The 18,903-nt window shown below is 48.6% G+C and overlaps 1 protein-coding gene across 1 annotated transcript in view; it reads right to left on the minus strand.

Moving 5' to 3' along the window:
- Positions 1-18,903, minus strand: part of INTS3 (integrator complex subunit 3) — a 590,139-nt gene that overhangs the window by 273,829 nt on the left and 297,407 nt on the right. Inside the window, exons 9-11 of the mRNA XM_085639326.1 lie at positions 18,469-18,566; positions 14,647-14,838; positions 12,733-12,820 (exon numbers count right to left, since the gene is read on the minus strand). Of these exons, the coding sequence (XP_085495452.1) occupies positions 12,733-12,820; positions 14,647-14,838; positions 18,469-18,566 (378 nt within the window). The remainder of the gene's footprint in view (positions 1-12,732; positions 12,821-14,646; positions 14,839-18,468; positions 18,567-18,903) is intronic.

Below are 18,903 nucleotides of genomic sequence, written 5' to 3' on the forward strand. Positions count from 1 at the left end.
ACAGAGATATCGGACTGTTGCAAAAGGAGGATGAAGGTGGCTTCCTGAAATTCAGTGTAAAGAGATATGGGACTGTTACCAAAGGAGGATAAAGATGACTTCCCGAGACTCGGTGTACAGGGATATATGACTGTTACCAAAGGAGGATGAAGTTGTCTTCCTGAGTTTCGGCGTACAGGGATATCGGACTGGTACAAAAGGAGGATGAAGATGACTTCCTAAGACTCGGTGTACAGGGATTCGTGGACTGTTACCAAAGGAGGATGAAGTTGTCTTCCTGAGTTTCAGTGGACATGGATATCAGAGTGTTACAAAAAGAGGATTAAGGTGGCCCCCTGAGTTTTGATGTACAGGGATATCGGACTGTTAAAAAAAGGAGGATGACGATGTGGTCCTGAGACTCGGTGTACAGGGATATGGGACTGTTAGCAAAGGAGGATCAGGTTGTCTTCTTGAGTTTCGGTGTAAAGGGATATCAGACTGTTACAAAAGGTTAATGAAGGTGGCTTCCTGAGTTTCGTGAACAGGGATATCGGAGTGTTATAAAAGGATGAATAAGGTGACTCTTGAGTTTTGGTGTAGAGGGATATCGGAGTGTTACAAAAGGAGGATGAAGATGACTTCCTGAGACTCGGTGTACAGGGATATCGGACTGTTACAAAAGAAGGATGAAGATGGCTTCCAGAGATTCAGTGTACAGGGATATGGGACTGTTACTAAAGGATGAAGGTGGCTTCCTGAAACTGAAGGAGCTAGGACATTAATCGACTGCCACAAAAGGAGCATGCAGGTGGCTTCATGAGATTCAGTGAACTGGGATATTAGACTGTTCCACAAGGAGCGCGATTTTGCCTACCTGAGATCCAGTCTACTGGGATATCATATTGTTATAACTGGGGCCTGTAGCTGTGCTCCTGATAGCCAGTGAACTTGGATAACGGACTGTTACAATAGTAGTATGGAGGTGGCTTCCTGAGATTCAGTGACCTTGGATACTGGGCTGCTGTAAAAGGAGCACAGATTTGGCTTCCTGAGATTCAGTGCACTAGGACATATACCTGCAACAAAGGGAGCACAACGTAGGCTTCCAGAAACTCTGTTTGACAGGATGTTGAACTGCTACCAAAGAGAGATGAAGGTGACTTCCGGAGATTCAGTTGCCTAGCATAGCAGACTACTATAAAAGCAGCTCAATATCATCAGACGTTTACAATGGCAGTAAAAACTTAGCTTTGTGTGATTCCTTATTACTGATTATTATTGTAGGGCAACAGTCAGAACACCGCAGTCTTAACCACGCATGTTCCGACTACACAAGCTAAACAACGTATCCCTTACCCACGCATAGGTAGTTTTCAGGGCTGGGGGAGGCTCGGGTTGTTTTCTTTAAATATGGGGTTAGGGTATTAGGCTTAAGGGCAATGAAAGGTGTTGGGGTAGTCTTAACAACAGCGCGGGGGTTGGGAGGGGGTCGGGATAGTGTTCGCTAAGGGACAGGGTTTTAGCCCTCAGGGGGAGGGGACTGGGTAGTTAGGACTTAGGGGAGGGTAGGGTAGTTTTTAGAGCGGGGGGGGGGGGGTTGGTTTTTCAAAACAGGGGTTTGAGTTTTAGGCCTAAGGGCAGTGGAAGGAGTTGGGGTAGTTGTAGGGACAGTGCAAGGGAGTGGGAGGGGTTTGAGGTAGTGTTTAAGGGTTAGGGGACAGCATCGGGGTTGGGAGGGGGGTTGGGGTATTTGGACCTCAGGGAGGGGGGCAAGGACTCTGTAACTTAGGGCAAGAGAAGGGGGGTCGCGACCTTAGCCATGCATACCCTATTACCATTCATGCATTTAGCACGAAATTACGCGGTAAAGCTATGCGTGGTAAAGGAATGCATCGTTAAGACGAATTTGTGGTTTAGGCTGCGTGGTAGAGGCACGTATGGTTTATTCAGTCGTGCCTCTATCGTACAACCACTGTTGTAAGGACTAATGCTATACACTTCCACTACAGGTGCTTTTTATGCCGTTGTTAGTGCACTTAACTCATCACATGTTTGCCCAGATAATTAAAAGATGTATTGCCGCACAGCAGCCCATTTATGAAACATTCTGACTCCAGGGCTGTTAGACCTGTCAGCCCTTTGGGTGGTCCCTCCTCATCATTATTTATTTTGTCCCACTTTTGCCTCAAACCCTGTTTGAATTTTTCCTTTTTGGGGAACCACCAGACTTTTTCGTGTTGCTGCAGATTCAGGGAGCCATTTTAGCTACCCCTGAAACTTCTGTCTGAGGGCCTGAAGCACAAAATGGTGGCCACCTGTGACATCACCAGCATCCACTGGAACCTACCAGCACCTTCCAGAACATTCCAGGAGATTCCAGAACTCTGTGACAGTTGGAGACCGTTTAGAATGTTGGGAGGATAAGAGAGGCAGTTGGCAGTTGGAGCTGGCAGTTGGCACCTGACTGGTGAAGGGAGAGGAGCACAACAGTGAAGGAGGAAGGAGTGAAGCAGCAGGGGTGGAAACTTGTGCCTGGAGTGGGGTCCATAAACCCACCCTTGATACTTGTCCCTACTGATGGATCCCAGCCTATAGCCCTGTGTAGGAAGAAGACAGAAAAACTCATCCTAAGGACCTGAACAGCAGGAACAGGCCTTAGAAGCAGAAAGCAGCAAGATCCTGACCTGAGAACTGGTTCCCCTGGAGCCCGGCGTCGAGTAGCCTGAAGACCTGGAGCCCGAGGTGGAGAAGCGGCGCTGACTGAAGTAGCAGACGTCGTACCCGGAGCCGCCAGAGGTCGTGAGAGGGCGCCGACGGAGGTCGTGAGGAATACCAGAGGTCGAGGAGGAAGTGAACCGAGGTCGAGCGAGCGGCGTCATCGGAGGAGTGAAGTCCGCCCTCCGGAGTCGTCGGAGACCGAGGTAGAGGAGCACCGGAGGTCGGGAGTGAGGATCGCACTCCGGAGTCGCCCGGAGCCTGTGAGGAGGAGCACCGGAGGTCGGGGGTGAGGATCGCACCCCGGAGTCGCCGGAAGTCGACATCGAGGCCAGGCCGGCCGACGTCATCGGAGCCGAGAGCGCCATCGGACCGGAGCCGCCCGAAGTCGACATCGTGAAGAGACTGCCCGACGCCGTCGAATCGGAGGTCGAGATCGAACCGAGGCCACCGACATCGGACCGGAACCGCCTGCCGGCGTCGTCAAAGAACTGACATTGTGCCGAGGCCGCCGAGACCGAACCGGAACCGCCTCACGGCGTCGACACGACTCCAGCGGCGTCGGAACATCAGAAAAAGGGCAGTAAGTGGAGTAGAGGGCGCCTAAGGCCCTGTGGAGACCTGAGAGACTGCTCTAAGGGGCTAGGGAGGTGCTGAAACCAACCTGACTGTGCCTGGGGTGAACTGGGACTAACCTAGAGAGGTTGTGTGGAGAGAGAAAGCCAGGGCACTGGTATTCCCCCCTTTGATCTACCTCAGTTTAGGCCTCAGCCTTGTCCCAGCCAGGGAGTAGCCCCCCTCAAGCCTTCCACAACCCTACAAGCTGTGCCTGGGCCATATCAGCCCTTAAGAATTGAAGTGTCATCTGATTATATGAGGGTTGCGGTATACTTTTAATTATTTATTGGGGATACTGTATTTATTGAGTTTTTACCTATTTATTGCTGCACTATATTTATAGGTCCACAGGACTTGTTGGTGTACAATATTTATTGGTACAGTATTTATTGCCTCAAAGTATTTAATTGTCTGTATATATTGCACTTGTATTTATGCCCTGTTATTTATGATCACCCCTATTTATTTCATCAAACAGCCAATATTTATTTGACCTGCACTAATTGAAACTTGTATATTGTGATTGACCTATTTATTTTTCCAATCAGCAACTAAGAGAAAAAGATAAAGAAAGAATATTTTCATAATTTTTACGGTGTAGAGTCGTTTTTGGAACGGATGCACGCATGGTTCTTGTATGGGTATATTGTATGCTTAGCACTGCGCCTGTTTCCTGACCACTCGAGCCAAGCTACCACAGTGTGTCCGGAAGACCACCACCACCCTTTCTAGTGTGGGAGTGGTTTTCCAACATAAATTGGTGTTCAGTGGTGGGATAGAGCTGTGCCTACATATACTCAACAATAACTGTGGGTAGTCCATAGGCCTACACCGGGAGTTTTCTCACAGCGGCCTTCCTAATTGTGGGTTTTTGTTTTTTCCAAATTTACTCTGGTGGTGGGAGGAGGTATTACTAAAGGTACCCCCCTACATTGCTACTGCACAAAACCTGTCCTCTAACCTGAGTGGGCAAGATGGAGTTTGTACTAGAGAATCTAGAAACGTACACTGTGGCCCAACTCAGGGAGTTTTGCCAGCGGGAGGGGGTGTACTGTCCCCCAGGAGCAAAGAAGGGTGCACTCCAAACCAGCTTAAGGGCTTGGGGGGAGGCACGCCGAGAAAGCAAGGCTGAGGAGGAAGACAGGGATGGAGAGCCTGACCCCGAGGGGGCTGAGATGTACCAACCTGAGGTGGGGAACCTGTCAGCAGGGCCCAGGACACTTTCTAGGAAGGGCAGCACTGTCTCTAGCGGGGGCTTATCCAGCGTGGAGTTAGCAGATCGGAGAGAGAAAAGACAGCTCACATGGGATTTAGCAAAGCTGGAGAAGGAGAAGGAGGAACAGAGGTTGGCTCATGAGACGGAGAAAGAGAGGATGGCTCATGAGATAAGACTGAAAGAGATAGAGCTTCAGATCCTAAGAATTGGGGCACCAACTGTTCCTAATGGTGGCAGCCAAATCCAAGAGTCCACCAGGGAACCCAAACCTTACCTGCCAAAGGACATAGTAGCTAGCTATGGGGTGGGTGATGACATCGCCAAGTGGCTAGCAGCCTATGAGGTCTCGTTGAGGGCCCATGGGGTTCCAGTGAAGTATTGGGGAGGAGGATTGTATAGGTACATGCCTCCAGCTGGTAGGGATGCTTTATTGGCCCTCGAGGAAGATGAGCAGACCCACTACCCCACCATGAAACTGGCGCTCATCAGAAAGTTTGGACTAACACCTGAAAAGTACAGACAGAAGTTCAGGGGTAGTCACAAACTGGGCACGCAGAATTGGGTGGACTTCCTGGACTATGCAAAGAAGGCACTGGAAGGTTGGATTCAGGGCAGTGAAGTAAGGAACTACGAGGAGCTGTTTGACCTAGTACTGAAGGAACACCTACTCGAGAAATGTTTCCCTGAACTGCGGCAACACCTGGTGGATAGCAAGCTGACCAGTCCCCGGAAGCTTGCTGAGGAGGCGGACATTTGGGCTAGTACCCGGGTGTCCACAAGGGGGACTGGAGGGGATACTCAAAAGGCCGGACAGGGCGCCCCCCAGAAGAAAGAGGGAGGGGAAAAGAAAAAGGAGTTCTCCAAAGGCCCCCAAAATAACTTCCAAGGGAAGGGAACAGGATTCACCTCTAAGGCTAACCCACCCAGAAACCCTAATCCTGGCCAGAGTCAGCAGCCAAGGGTTGTCCATTGCTACGAGTGCGGTGGCGTTGGACACTATAAAGGAGATCCGAAGTGTCAGAAACGATCACCCCCTCCCACTGGAGGAAAGCCCCCCGGAGTAGCTAGTGTAGTGCTCGGGGAGGAGATGCCCTTAACTAAGGGAAGGGAGTGGGCGGGTGTCACTTTAGTGTCCCTGGGAGAACGGGAGATGGTTCCTAAGATCCAGGTGCCCGCAAATACCGCAAAGTATGGGCAGTGGATCACCATCAACGGCCAAAGAGGGGAGGCTCTGAGAGACACAGGAGCCAGTATGACTATGGTGCGTAGCCAGCTGGTGTCTCCAGAGCAGGTAATTCCCGATGTACTCCACCCAGCCGCGATGGCTGACGGCAGAACAGGTCACTATCCCGTGGCCGAGGTTCCCTTTGAATGGGGGGGGGTTGCAGGTTCACTTCGAGTTGCCGTAAGCCCTGCCGTGCCAGTCGATTGTCTGCTGGGCAATGACATGGAGCACAACGCTTGGAAGGAGGTGGAATACCGGACTCACACCGAGATGCTGGGTACACCTGACTGGGCCTGTGTTAGCACAAGGTCCGAGACTACCCGAAGAGGGAGTTCATTCCGGCTGGAGCCTGGAACAAAGGCCCAGCCAGCTGCCAGTCAAGGGAAGAACCGAGGACAGGAGGAGCCTGCCTCGGCGTCTCCACCCCGTAGGACGGATAGGCCACCGGAGGTGGTGGACCAGGAGTCTGCGGAGGGGGACGTTACCAACCTGGAGGACCTACCCATCCCGGCCGAGTGGCACGTGGAGGGAGGCCCGTCCAGGGAGGAATTCTGCCAGGGCCAGAGGGAGTGCCCTACCCTTGAGGGGCTGAGGCGACAGGCCGAAGCCCAGGCAGCAGGGAACGTTGAAGGGAACTACAGTGTTTACTGGGAGGATGGCCTCCTCTACAGTGAACCCAAGGCACCCCTACATGGATCGTCACGAGCCTTGGTAGTTCCTCAACGTTATCGAGCCTTCCTTTTGGAGTTGGCTCACGAGATACCATTGGCAGGACACCTGGGGCAAGACAAGACCTTCGCCCGTCTTGTCCCACACTTTTATTGGCCTCAGATGAAAGTGTCGTCCGATACCTACTGCCGGACATGTGTGTCTTGCCAAGCCAGTGGGAAAACAGGGGTGAAGCTGAAAGCTCCCCTGGAACCACTCCCTGTCGTTAGCACCCCCTTTGAAAGGGTGGGCATCGACATTGTGGGTCCATTAGATCCGCCAACTACAGCTGGTCACAGGTTTATCCTGGTTCTGGTGGATCATGCCACACGGTACCCAGAGGCAATACCTCTGAGGACCATAACAGCACCTGTTGTGGCTAGGGCCCTGATGGGAATCTTTACCCGAGTGGGTTTTCCCAAGGAAGTTGTGTCCGACAGGGGGACCAACTTCATGTCAGCATATATGCGGGCAATGTGGAAGGAGTGTGGAGTGACCTACCGGTTCACAACTCCTTACCACCCCCAGACCAATGGTCTAGTGGAAAGGTTTAACAAAACCTTAAAAGGCATGATCAGAAGTCTGCCTGAAAGCCTGCGGAGGAAATGGGACGTCCTCCTACCCTGTTTACTTTTTTCATACAGGGAAGTGCCACAGAAGGGAGTGGGCTTCAGCCCCTTCGAGCTTCTGTATGGGCACCCTGTACGTGGACCTCTTAACCTGGTGAGAGACGGATGGGAAAGAACTCCCAGAAAGCTCCCCCAGGATGTGGTGAGCTACATGCTGGCCTTCCGGAGCCAAATGGCTAAGTTGTGGAAGCAAGCTTCTGACAACTTGGAAGCCAGCCAAGCAGTGATGAAGGCGTGGTATGACCACAACGCTCACCCGGTGGAGTTGGAGCCTGGCCAGAAGGTGTGGGTGATCGAACCAGGAGAGCTTAGTGCCCTCCAGGATCGCTGGTCAGGACCCTTTGAGGTGTTGGAGAAGAAGGGTAAGGCTACCTACTTGGTGGACCTGAAGACCCCCCGTCAGCCCCTGCGGGTGCTGCATGCCAACCGCCTCAAACCCCACCACGAGAGGCCCGAAGTCATCTTGATGATGGTGACTGACGGAGGAGAGGACGTGGAAAGCGAGCCTCTCCCTGATCTGTTTGCGTCTCAAGAAAAGGATGGGTCGGTGGAGGGAGTGATTCTCTCCCCATCTCTAACTCCTGAACAGCAGGAGGACTGTCGCCAGGCCCTGGGGCAGTACTCTGCGTTGTTCTCCCTTGTCCCGGGTAGGACTCACCTGTGCGTCCATGACGTGGACACAGGAGACAGCCCACCTGTGAAGTCCAAGATCTACCGGATGTCAGACAAGGTGAAGGCCAGCATTCATAGTGAGGTCACTAAGATGCTGGAGCTAGGAGTGATTGAACCTTCTAGCAGCCCCTGGTCCAGTCCGGTGGTGTTAGTACCAAAAGCTGCACCACCGGGTGCCCAACCAGAACTGAGGTTCTGTGTGGACTACCGGGGACTGAATTCAGTGACAAAAACTGATGCTCATCCGATCCCTAGGGCGGATGAATTAATTGACCGGCTGGGAGCTGCCCAATATCTAAGTACCTTTGACCTTACTTCGGGGTACTGGCAGATCTCTTTGACTGATGGAGCAAGGGAAAGGTCAGCCTTCTCCACGCCCAATGGCCACTACCAGTTCTGTGTGATGCCCTTTGGGCTCAAGAACGCACCTGCCACGTTTCAGCGCCTGGTAAACCAGATCCTCACCGGGATGGAGAGTTTCTCTGCTGCTTATCTGGATGACATAGCCGTCTTCAGTAACAGCTGGGAGGATCACTTGCGTCACCTGCAAGCTGTTCTCCAGGCCCTGAGACAAGCTGGATTGACGATCAAGGCCAGCAAGTGCCAGATCGGGCAGGGGTCGGTAGTGTACCTTGGACACTTGGTGGGTAGGGGAGCGGTGCAACCCCTCCAGGCGAAGATCGAGGCCATCATGGCCTGGGAACCCCCCAAGACACAGACTGAGGTCCGAGCATTTTTGGGCCTCACGGGATATTACCGCCGCTTCGTGAAGGGGTACGGTACCATCGTAGCCCCTCTCACGGAGCTCACGTCCAAGAAACAACCTCGACGGGTAGTCTGGACGGAGGCTTGTCAGCAAGCCTTTGAGAGATTGAAGAAAGCCATGTGCGAGGCCCCGGTCTTAAGGGCCCCAGACTTTTCCAGGAAGTTCATTGTCCAGACAGATGCATCAGAACATGGCATTGGGGCAGTGTTATCGCAACTCAACGAAGAGGGCCTGGATCAACCCGTGGTCTTCCTATCCAGGAGACTACTTCCCAGGGAACAGAAGTGGAGTGCAATAGAGCGTGAAGCCTTTGCAGTGGTATGGGCTCTGAAGAAGTTGCGGCCATACCTGTTTGGCTCGCACTTCCTGGTTCAGACCGACCACAGACCCCTTCGCTGGCTGATGCAGATGAAGGGGGAGAATCCCAAGTTGTTGAGGTGGTCTATTTCCCTACAGGGGATGGACTTTCAGGTGGAACATCGGCCTGGAGTGGACCACGCCAATGCAGACGGTCTCTCAAGGTATTTCCGCCTTAGTGATGAGAACTCCCAAGGGGTTGGGTAGCTCTCCCCACTTTCAGCTGGGGGGGACGCGTGTTAGACCTGTCAGCCCTTTGGGTGGTCCCTCCTCATCATTATTTATTTTGTCCCACTTTTGCCTCAAACCCTGTTTGAATTTTTCCTTTTTGGGGAACCACCAGACTTTTTCGTGTTGCTGCAGATTCAGGGAGCCATTTTAGCTACCCCTGAAACTTCTGTCTGAGGGCCTGAAGCACAAAATGGTGGCCACCTGTGACATCACCAGCATCCACTGGAACCTACCAGCACCTTCCAGAACATTCCAGGAGATTCCAGAACTCTGTGACAGTTGGAGACCGTTTAGAATGTTGGGAGGATAAGAGAGGCAGTTGGCAGTTGGAGCTGGCAGTTGGCACCTGACTGGTGAAGGGAGAGGAGCACAACAGTGAAGGAGGAAGGAGTGAAGCAGCAGGGGTGGAAACTTGTGCCTGGAGTGGGGTCCATAAACCCACCCTTGATACTTGTCCCTACTGATGGATCCCAGCCTATAGCCCTGTGTGGGAAGAAGACAGAAAAACTCATCCTAAGGACCTGAACAGCAGGAACAGGCCTTAGAAGCAGAAAGCAGCAAGATCCTGACCTGAGAACTGGTTCCCCTGGAGCCCGGCGTCGAGTAGCCTGAAGACCTGGAGCCCGAGGTGGAGAAGCGGCGCTGACTGAAGTAGCAGACGTCGTACCCGGAGCCGCCAGAGGTCGTGAGAGGGCGCCGACGGAGGTCGTGAGGAATACCAGAGGTCGAGGAGGAAGTGAACCGAGGTCGAGCGAGCGGCGTCATCGGAGGAGTGAAGTCCGCCCTCCGGAGTCGTCGGAGACCGAGGTAGAGGAGCACCGGAGGTCGGGAGTGAGGATCGCACTCCGGAGTCGCCCGGAGCCTGTGAGGAGGAGCACCGGAGGTCGGGGGTGAGGATCGCACCCCGGAGTCGCCGGAAGTCGACATCGAGGCCAGGCCGGCCGACGTCATCGGAGCCGAGAGCGCCATCGGACCGGAGCCGCCCGAAGTCGACATCGTGAAGAGACTGCCCGACGCCGTCGAATCGGAGGTCGAGATCGAACCGAGGCCACCGACATCGGACCGGAACCGCCTGCCGGCGTCGTCAAAGAACTGACATTGTGCCGAGGCCGCCGAGACCGAACCGGAACCGCCTCACGGCGTCGACACGACTCCAGCGGCGTCGGAACATCAGAAAAAGGGCAGTAAGTGGAGTAGAGGGCGCCTAAGGCCCTGTGGAGACCTGAGAGACTGCTCTAAGGGGCTAGGGAGGTGCTGAAACCAACCTGACTGTGCCTGGGGTGAACTGGGACTAACCTAGAGAGGTTGTGTGGAGAGAGAAAGCCAGGGCACTGGTATTCCCCCCTTTGATCTACCTCAGTTTAGGCCTCAGCCTTGTCCCAGCCAGGGAGTAGCCCCCCTCAAGCCTTCCACAACCCTACAAGCTGTGCCTGGGCCATATCAGCCCTTAAGAATTGAAGTGTCATCTGATTATATGAGGGTTGCGGTATACTTTTAATTATTTATTGGGGATACTGTATTTATTGAGTTTTTACCTATTTATTGCTGCACTATATTTATAGGTCCACAGGACTTGTTGGTGTACAATATTTATTGGTACAGTATTTATTGCCTCAAAGTATTTAATTGTCTGTATATATTGCACTTGTATTTATGCCCTGTTATTTATGATCACCCCTATTTATTTCATCAAACAGCCAATATTTATTTGACCTGCACTAATTGAAACTTGTATATTGTGATTGACCTATTTATTTTTCCAATCAGCAACTAAGAGAAAAAGATAAAGAAAGAATATTTTCATAATTTTTACGGTGTAGAGTCGTTTTTGGAACGGATGCACGCATGGTTCTTGTATGGGTATATTGTATGCTTAGCACTGCGCCTGTTTCCTGACCACTCGAGCCAAGCTACCACAGTGTGTCCGGAAGACCACCACCACCCTTTCTAGTGTGGGAGTGGTTTTCCAACAAGGGCCTTGCTCCAATACTGCATGCTTAGATATCATGTGCTGGTTATTAGAACATTCCTGTGTCGTGGTTTGCAAAGTTATTTGAAAGCATGGTTACCCTGGGTTAGCCCAGTTACATTATGTGATGCCATGTGTTAGGCAAGTTACTGTAACTAATGCCCCATAGTTATTGGAATTTTCTAATACCACGTCGTAGCCCAAGTTTAAACACTTATTTGATATTGTAATGACCGGACGACAAGTTGTAACCCAGTTACAGGACTCGACTCATTAGGTAGTCAGTACTGTAGCATTCTGACGCCACACGATTGGTGCTGCATTACTAAGCTGTGTCCGTATATATTAGCCTGACAGCTACGTTCACTTGTACATCTCAACTCTTGCCCCACTGTACACATGCTATAACAACAAGCCTGTGAAATCAAAGCATGAAAAGTAACCCAGAGGGGTGAAGAAGAGAGATATCTAAATGTTTCCAGCAGAAACGTAGGAGTTCAAGTGCCATTGCAGACTTCACACAGTGCAATAATGTTTCATGTCTTTGAGGTTTATGATAAGCCTTGAAGGATTTGCCTGGAATGGCAACAGATCTTTTTTGTGAACAAAATTAAAGAAAAATCCTTGCAATGGGGAAGTAGGAACTGAAAATTCATAGATCGTAGTGTAGTGAGAAACAGATCACCAACACCGGCTTAGCTCACAAATGATGGATTGGGTACAATCTAAAAGCCAGTGATTAGTATCTTTACTCAGAACTTTGACCCGCGTGCCTCTATTCAAAGCTTAAAGTTATCGAAAACATTTTTTTGCCCAATGGCAATCTTTTTGTTAGAACTTAAACACCATCACAGTTCAATAGGATATTACAGCTGCACATGAACGCCACATTAATACAAGTTGATTTTAGAAACATTCATAAACTTTTTTACGTCCTACTAACCTCGATGATAATTTTTTCAGAAGAATTGAGCTTCCACAAACACTGGGGCAGTCTTGTGAACAGAGATGCAGTTTTGAAATGGATGGCTCTTGTGGATAACTCCGAACAACCTTACGTTTCTGATTTTTTTCCATAAGTGCATTACTATATCTTTTATGTGCTGCACTAATGTTCAATTTAGACGGATATTGTCATGCTACAAATTTGAGATAACAGCAACCAATCTTAACAACAAGCATGTACACAGGTGTCTAATAGTTTGCAGTATAGTGAAGACCATCATAAATCACTTTTAATATTCTCTCCCAAGGTTAAAAAAATATTTGTGGTGCGGGGTCTGTTGAAGTTGTAAGAGGAAAAATGGATCAGCTTGACACAACAGCGCTTCTCAATGATACATCAGCTATGTAACCTAATCAAGAGAGGAGTTGTGCTCAAGTAAAACAACATATTACACAATTTAATAAGAGTCTAATGTTTTCAAATACCACTAATCTGATAAAAATAAACACTCAATGGTGGAGAGATAGTGACCAAATTCTGAAATAGAGTAGTTGATCATCACACATCAATCAAAATTGAGCGCACTGAATGTTAAAGTGGATTTAAGACTGCCTTGGCGAGTCATGGACATCTGATGAGGTGCTCTTATGAAAAAGGTAGCCTGCGATATCAGACCTGTAAATTAAGACATTACTCACCTATATTCATGATGCTGTCTTTGTCGGCGCTGAAAAACAGCCAGTCGTAAAACAATGCCAGCTTGGCGTTGGATGCTGCAACATTAGACTAAAAACAATAGATCTGTTACAAAATGAAGGAGACAGACTGCACCATGCCTACGTTCCCCATCGGTTCATGTTTGCCACCTGTCTGCCCCAATGTCCCTTTTCCCCATGAAGTCAAACTGCCAGTCTTGCACCCCCCGTCTCCAAGGCCCACCAGCATTGCCCTCTGCAGGTATGCTCCAATGACCCTTATTAGCACCAATGGATGTCCACGTGCACCTCAATGCCCTCTCTTCACTTCTGTGCACCAAAGCCCCTTGGGACCACTCTCTGCCTCTCTCCCCACCTACACCCCAATGCCTAACCGCCGTGACCCAAATATCTGTCTCCTCTGCTCCACACTGAAATCTTGCTAACTCCTCTGCTACTCAAATACTTAAGTCACTTCTGAAGCAAAACCTTTGCCCCCCCCCCTTTTTGCCCTTAAAATATAGGATAGATTCTCCTCGAAAATCTTTACTCTCCTTGTGAAAGCCACTCCATGTGCCCTGAAACTGTTAACTCCCCTTTGTGGCAAAATATCTGACCTCCATGCCCCAAAATCTTCGACCCTCCAGCTCCCCAAATGTTTGATCTGCATCAGCCCTGAAAATCTCAGACCCACCTCTGCCCCAAAATGCACATCCTAACTCTCCATCGGGCGCACTACCTTAAGAAGAGACTTACAGGAAAAATCTTTTCAGTTTTTGTTGAAAATTTGCTAAACAGCTTCTCTACCACAATAATGAATGCTATCCTCCTCTTTCTGGAATAACTTTAAACATATCTCGGTGTCTGTAGCTCTCCCGTAGGGCAGCAATCACAAATAGAACAGTGGCAGAGCTATATAAAAAAGCCAAAGTCACAAGGTGCCCCAACACCTCCCTTCCGGTCCACCGCAATACTGTGCCAAAATGCCTTGTTAACACTTTGCCTCAGCACAAATGCCTTGCAGTCCTACCTCCGTCTCTATGCCTTGCTCATAGTCTTGAGTCATTGCATCTCAGACCCCTTTGCCATAATCCCTCACTGACATCTCTCCAATGCTCGGAGGTGCTATGCCCCAAAGCGTTGCCATCACACCTGTGTTCCACTAACTCGCTGACCCTCTCCGCCATAATGCTTATTCCCTTCTCACTGCAGACTCAATGTGCCTAGAGTACTTATTTCTCCAAATGTGTGAACCTTGCGCCTCAATGTATTTGTCCCCCACTGTGCCACTAGCCTGCAGTCCAGACTAGATTAATTAAACTTTAAACAGATCAATCTCCCTCCAACAACTGCAAACTATTCTCCCAAATGTAGGTCTAACAGTCAGTCCACCATGTTGGTCTCACTGCCCTTTCCACAATCAAATCTGCCACCCCACCAAGTCTCGCTTTTAGCACCGAAGGAACACCCTTCTTGTTTGCTCCAGGGATATATTGCTGTTCCACCCTTCTTGTTTGCTCCAGAGACATATTACTGTTCCACCCTTATGGTTTGCTCCAGGGATGTATTGCTGTTCCACCCTTATGGTTTTCTCCAGGGATATATTGCTGTTCCACCCTTATTGTTTGCTCCAGGGATATATAGCTGTTTCTTCCCCAAAAGGTGGTCCTCTTAGCCTTCCGGAGGCCCGCCCCTTGCTCCACCTGCTTCCATTCCCCCAATGTATCATTATCATCTCTTAATTTCTCCCCACTCTTTTCACTACAAGGTATAAATTGAGCATCTTTCGAAGTGAACACTGCTCGCTCACAATGAATAACTGCCCCTCCATTTCTTACAGCCTGCATACCACAGTACCTCAACATCCTACCAATCTATTACACAAAAACACACTGTTCTAAAGAGTGAGTCTTTTACCGTGCAGGTGGTCAGCAACCAGCCAATGATGGCCCAGCGGGGAAGGATATCCGAGCTGAGGACTTCGTTGGATGGGTGGACCACCCCGCAAATGTAGCGTATAAGGTCGCAGCGCAACGACTGACTGTCCGGCGTCGACAAATACTGCCTCTGGAACCAGTCCTGGTATCTCTTCTGCTGGCCAAACCGTACCTGGTTAAACAAGAAGAAAACAGTGTTTATCCCACAAGGAACACTGTCACTGGGAGAAGGAGAAACGGTACAATAAAACCAGTAAAAAGCATAAAAGAATGTGCAGTCCCAAAGAGAATAGGAACAAAGAGCAAGGAGTGCTAGAGTCGGTGCAAAGCAGCAGAGCACATCAAATTGGTGTTTTCGATCCCGGACTGAGGGAATGGATCACAATCAGAGGTAAAACAACTAATATTATCCTGCCATGCAGAAGGCGGACATGGGGACAGTCCTGGAAATCTCCAACAAAGACCAATTTACAGTCTGCTCATCAAAAAGTTTAAAGAGTTGTGGACAAACTATCAGGCATTTAAACCATCAAAGCTTTAGAAGGACCAAGTGGCATGACCGAGGAAAGATGTAATACTGAAACCCCATCGAATTAAGATAAACCTGCAGCATATGTTAAGACTATTCATAGAAACGGACAGGCCAAGCAAGTAAGAGTGGGGCAAAAGGACATTAAATGCAATCTTTTTGGACAAGGTTTGAGAATGACTACCATGAAGGTGAAATAAATGAGGTTGGAAAGAGCATAACATTTTTTGGAAGCCATAGCGCCTTAGAAAACCTGTTGAATGGCATGAAGTGTAACAATGAGCTGGGAGCATCATTTTGAAAAGCCCCATGCACAGAAAAATGTAACCTGCAAAAATGTGGATGCAACCTGTTGCTAGAGAACAATTCACAAGGAAAAAACAATGCTAAAAATATTGAAAAAAGGCTGCCTCCTGTGTACCACCAGTCTCCTCAGAGTACTTGTGTAAGATGCAAGTAGCAACAGTGCCAACAGGGATATAAATCATACTCTGCCTGAAAGTAGAGAATGCTGTTGCCACCTTCAGCTAGACCGCACATCTACATGTGGGTAGCTAGACTGTCTCACGACTCGGATCTAACACGTGCTATCCAGAAAGGCATCCTTTTGCTAGGATATGCTTTCTTTTATGTTAGAGCCAGGGTCTAGAGTCAATATCATATAGACAGAGGTGTTATTATATTTTCTATTTATTTGCAGTTGTATATAGCACAAGGACACACAATATCAGATTCATCTTTTAGGCACAAGGAGATTAGGTGATTTGCTCAGAATCACATATTGTTAAACCAACATCAGGACTGGAACCAGGTCACTCAGTTGCAAAGTCAGAAGCTCTGCCCGTAACGCCATATCTCTTCCTTAGTCCTTGGGTTTGGGTGGAGGCTTGGAGATTGTGATTAAGAGATTTGCCAACACAACAGGCAATGCGGTACATTGACACGGAAGGTACCATAAGCGGTGAGTGGCCATTCATAAAAGCAAACACTATTGATAGCAATAAAGGATACAATGTGCCACACGTTAAGTAAACGGGGATAGAGGTTGCCTATTACACATTTGCTTAGAGTACTGACCAATTAAGAGATTCACAATACCTTCTTTTTGTTTGGCCCTTTACACCAATATCCCAACTTTGAGGAATCCACAAACCTCTCTTAATGCACTCCAAATCTGGTCTGGAATATGCAATTATCCCGCTATAAAGACATCAATACAGTCCTCACAACGCAGATCTATTCTCATTAGTACTCTGCACCAATATCAGAGACATCAATGGGCGCCCACCACATCACCACTCTTATCTTACACCATGCAAAGCTATCGCACAGCTGTCGTAATGAACATGTACTGTGATCTGCAGCAAACCCCCCCCGAAAAACACCACAGACCTCTAAAGAACTCTGACAACTCCTCAACGGCAACATGCATTGTGCACCAGAACACAAGTACTAAGACACCTTGAGGGTTCCTTAATACACCTGCAGATCGGATTACAGAGGTTTCATGAACTGCAATATATGACAAAGCCTTAACAAGAGCTCCATACTGGCAAGCAATATTCATTTGCACCCCTGTAATCCTCATTAATAGCATTTCTATTTTTAATTAATGGATTATTTTTTTTTTTTACAGACACAAGTGTAACTTACTTGGCCACAAAATGTTCACTCGGTGCAAACTCCTCAACTGTTATTTCCTGGGCGGTTTTACCAATAAAATCTTTACATTTTCACAATGTTTTACAGATCTTTTCCCACCCTGGAAAGTTACTTTGCAAAGAGCAGGATCTTAGCCATCTTCGGAGTAAGCAAACAAGAGGGCGTACCACTCATGCTAGGAGGAGGGGGGGGGGGGGGGGGGGGTATGTGGAAAATGATTTCAGAAAAAGGAAAACATTTTCCACACAAGAAACAAAACTATGCAAAAAACATCAGCTTTTGCATACTGCTGCCAAGTGTATATTATAGGTTTTAATCCATGCAGAAAGTTAAAGAGAGTACACATGGGGAAACAGGAGTATGATTTGACGTTTACGATTTTGGCAGGTTTACTGTGTGACCCAATGGGGCTTGCAAATCCCAAACAGGCATAAATCTATGCAATCACAGGGATAAATATTCGGAAATGTCTGGGTATAAATAAATTATCCCTAAAGCTATGCATATTTTTAATGAATATATCTTGGTGTCACAATACGGATACATTGATTGTGTAATTCGATCGTGGTATGGCAGTATTGTGATACTGAGATATCTACAAATCTCGTAATGTGCTTTTGTCCTTCTGTCATGCATGAGGTTATCATGCCCCTCTGCTTGGACTTGGAGTGTCTGTGTGCTGTTATTCCAGTACTGGGACACTTTCAGCACTCCTAACTAGACTCAACGCATTTCAGTAGGGAGTAGAAACAGGTCCTCCTTTCTGGTAAAATGACTCAGCTGGTTAACATGTCAACTATGGAGATCTGGTCATGGCTGAGCAGATCTCACTGAGAGTTTATGAGAGGAAAATGTTTGAAAACAGAAGAGAATAGAGAATAAAGTACAGCAGTCAGATCCATATCTTTTGGTCCCATTTCGCTCCTGGCCCGTTCCGCAGAGGACGTCTAAGGGCCAGGATTTTAGCAGCAAGTCCATGGAAGGAAACCACCTCCAACATGGTACAATGCGTCTGTCCCAGGGGTTGCAAGGGTCAGCTTCCATTCCTGTCTTTGGATGGTCCTGGAACTCACCACACCACCAAGCAGTCAGATGGCCGAAGTTAAGACATTTAAGTCCCTACCGCTTTCTGAAACCATCTGTTTTTTTGGGTACGTTCAACTCTGGTATTTGAACATGGTCTAATACAAAAACACTTGGCTGATTTCCTATTGTGAACCCTTTTCCCATCATCAAAGACATTCCACTGGTGGCCTGCAAACAAGATCGCTTTCCTATACTTATTTCTCCACAAAGTGCAGAACAAAGGAACGTTTTCAAGTGATTGTACCCCATTTGCTGTATGGGCTTCCCCATAGTGATTCTCGACTCTTCAGAGGATGGTTAGCTGGGTGGTTGCACCTATTGAACTTGCAACTGTGTAACCACTTCTGCATCACTACGGAAAGGTATTTTGTAGTCGAATGGCGAGCTAACAGATATTTGAACAGTTTTTTAAATTACAGTTTGAATCATTTTGGTTTTAAAGCTCCCTTTCGACGATTAATATTTCTGGTATTTTCCATTTTGTTCAGTATATCAATTTTCCCACTGATCGGAGCTCAGCATTACCCGGGACGTCATGAAGAGCAGCTTGGTTTCCATGTCGGGTGTGAGCCGACAAGCCAGGAACTTGCGTGACGTCCTCGACTGAAGAAGCTGCAGAACACCTACAGTGAGAGGAGAGATCAAGAACCACACATTAGGGCAAGTAGTTTAAACAAGAGAAACCTATTCAACCTAGGCACAACAGTTCACTGCTGACCTTCATGAAACCTGGCTCTCTAAGTACAACTATAAACAGCTGTCCCCTCGACATCCACAGCTACTGAACAGCCCTCAACTTCACCCAGACCCCACAATCCTCATAAGCAGCTCTGACGGTCAACTCACTCTTCCCAAAAGGAGTTATTGACATCCTAGCAGTAACGTAACACAACATTAGCTGCATCTAACCCACAACCGAGTACAGGAACCATACAGCCCTAAAATAGTATGCCAACCATT

This window comes from Triturus cristatus, chromosome 12 (genome assembly GCF_964204655.1).
Source record: "Triturus cristatus chromosome 12, aTriCri1.1, whole genome shotgun sequence".
NCBI lineage: Eukaryota > Metazoa > Chordata > Amphibia > Caudata > Salamandridae > Triturus > Triturus cristatus.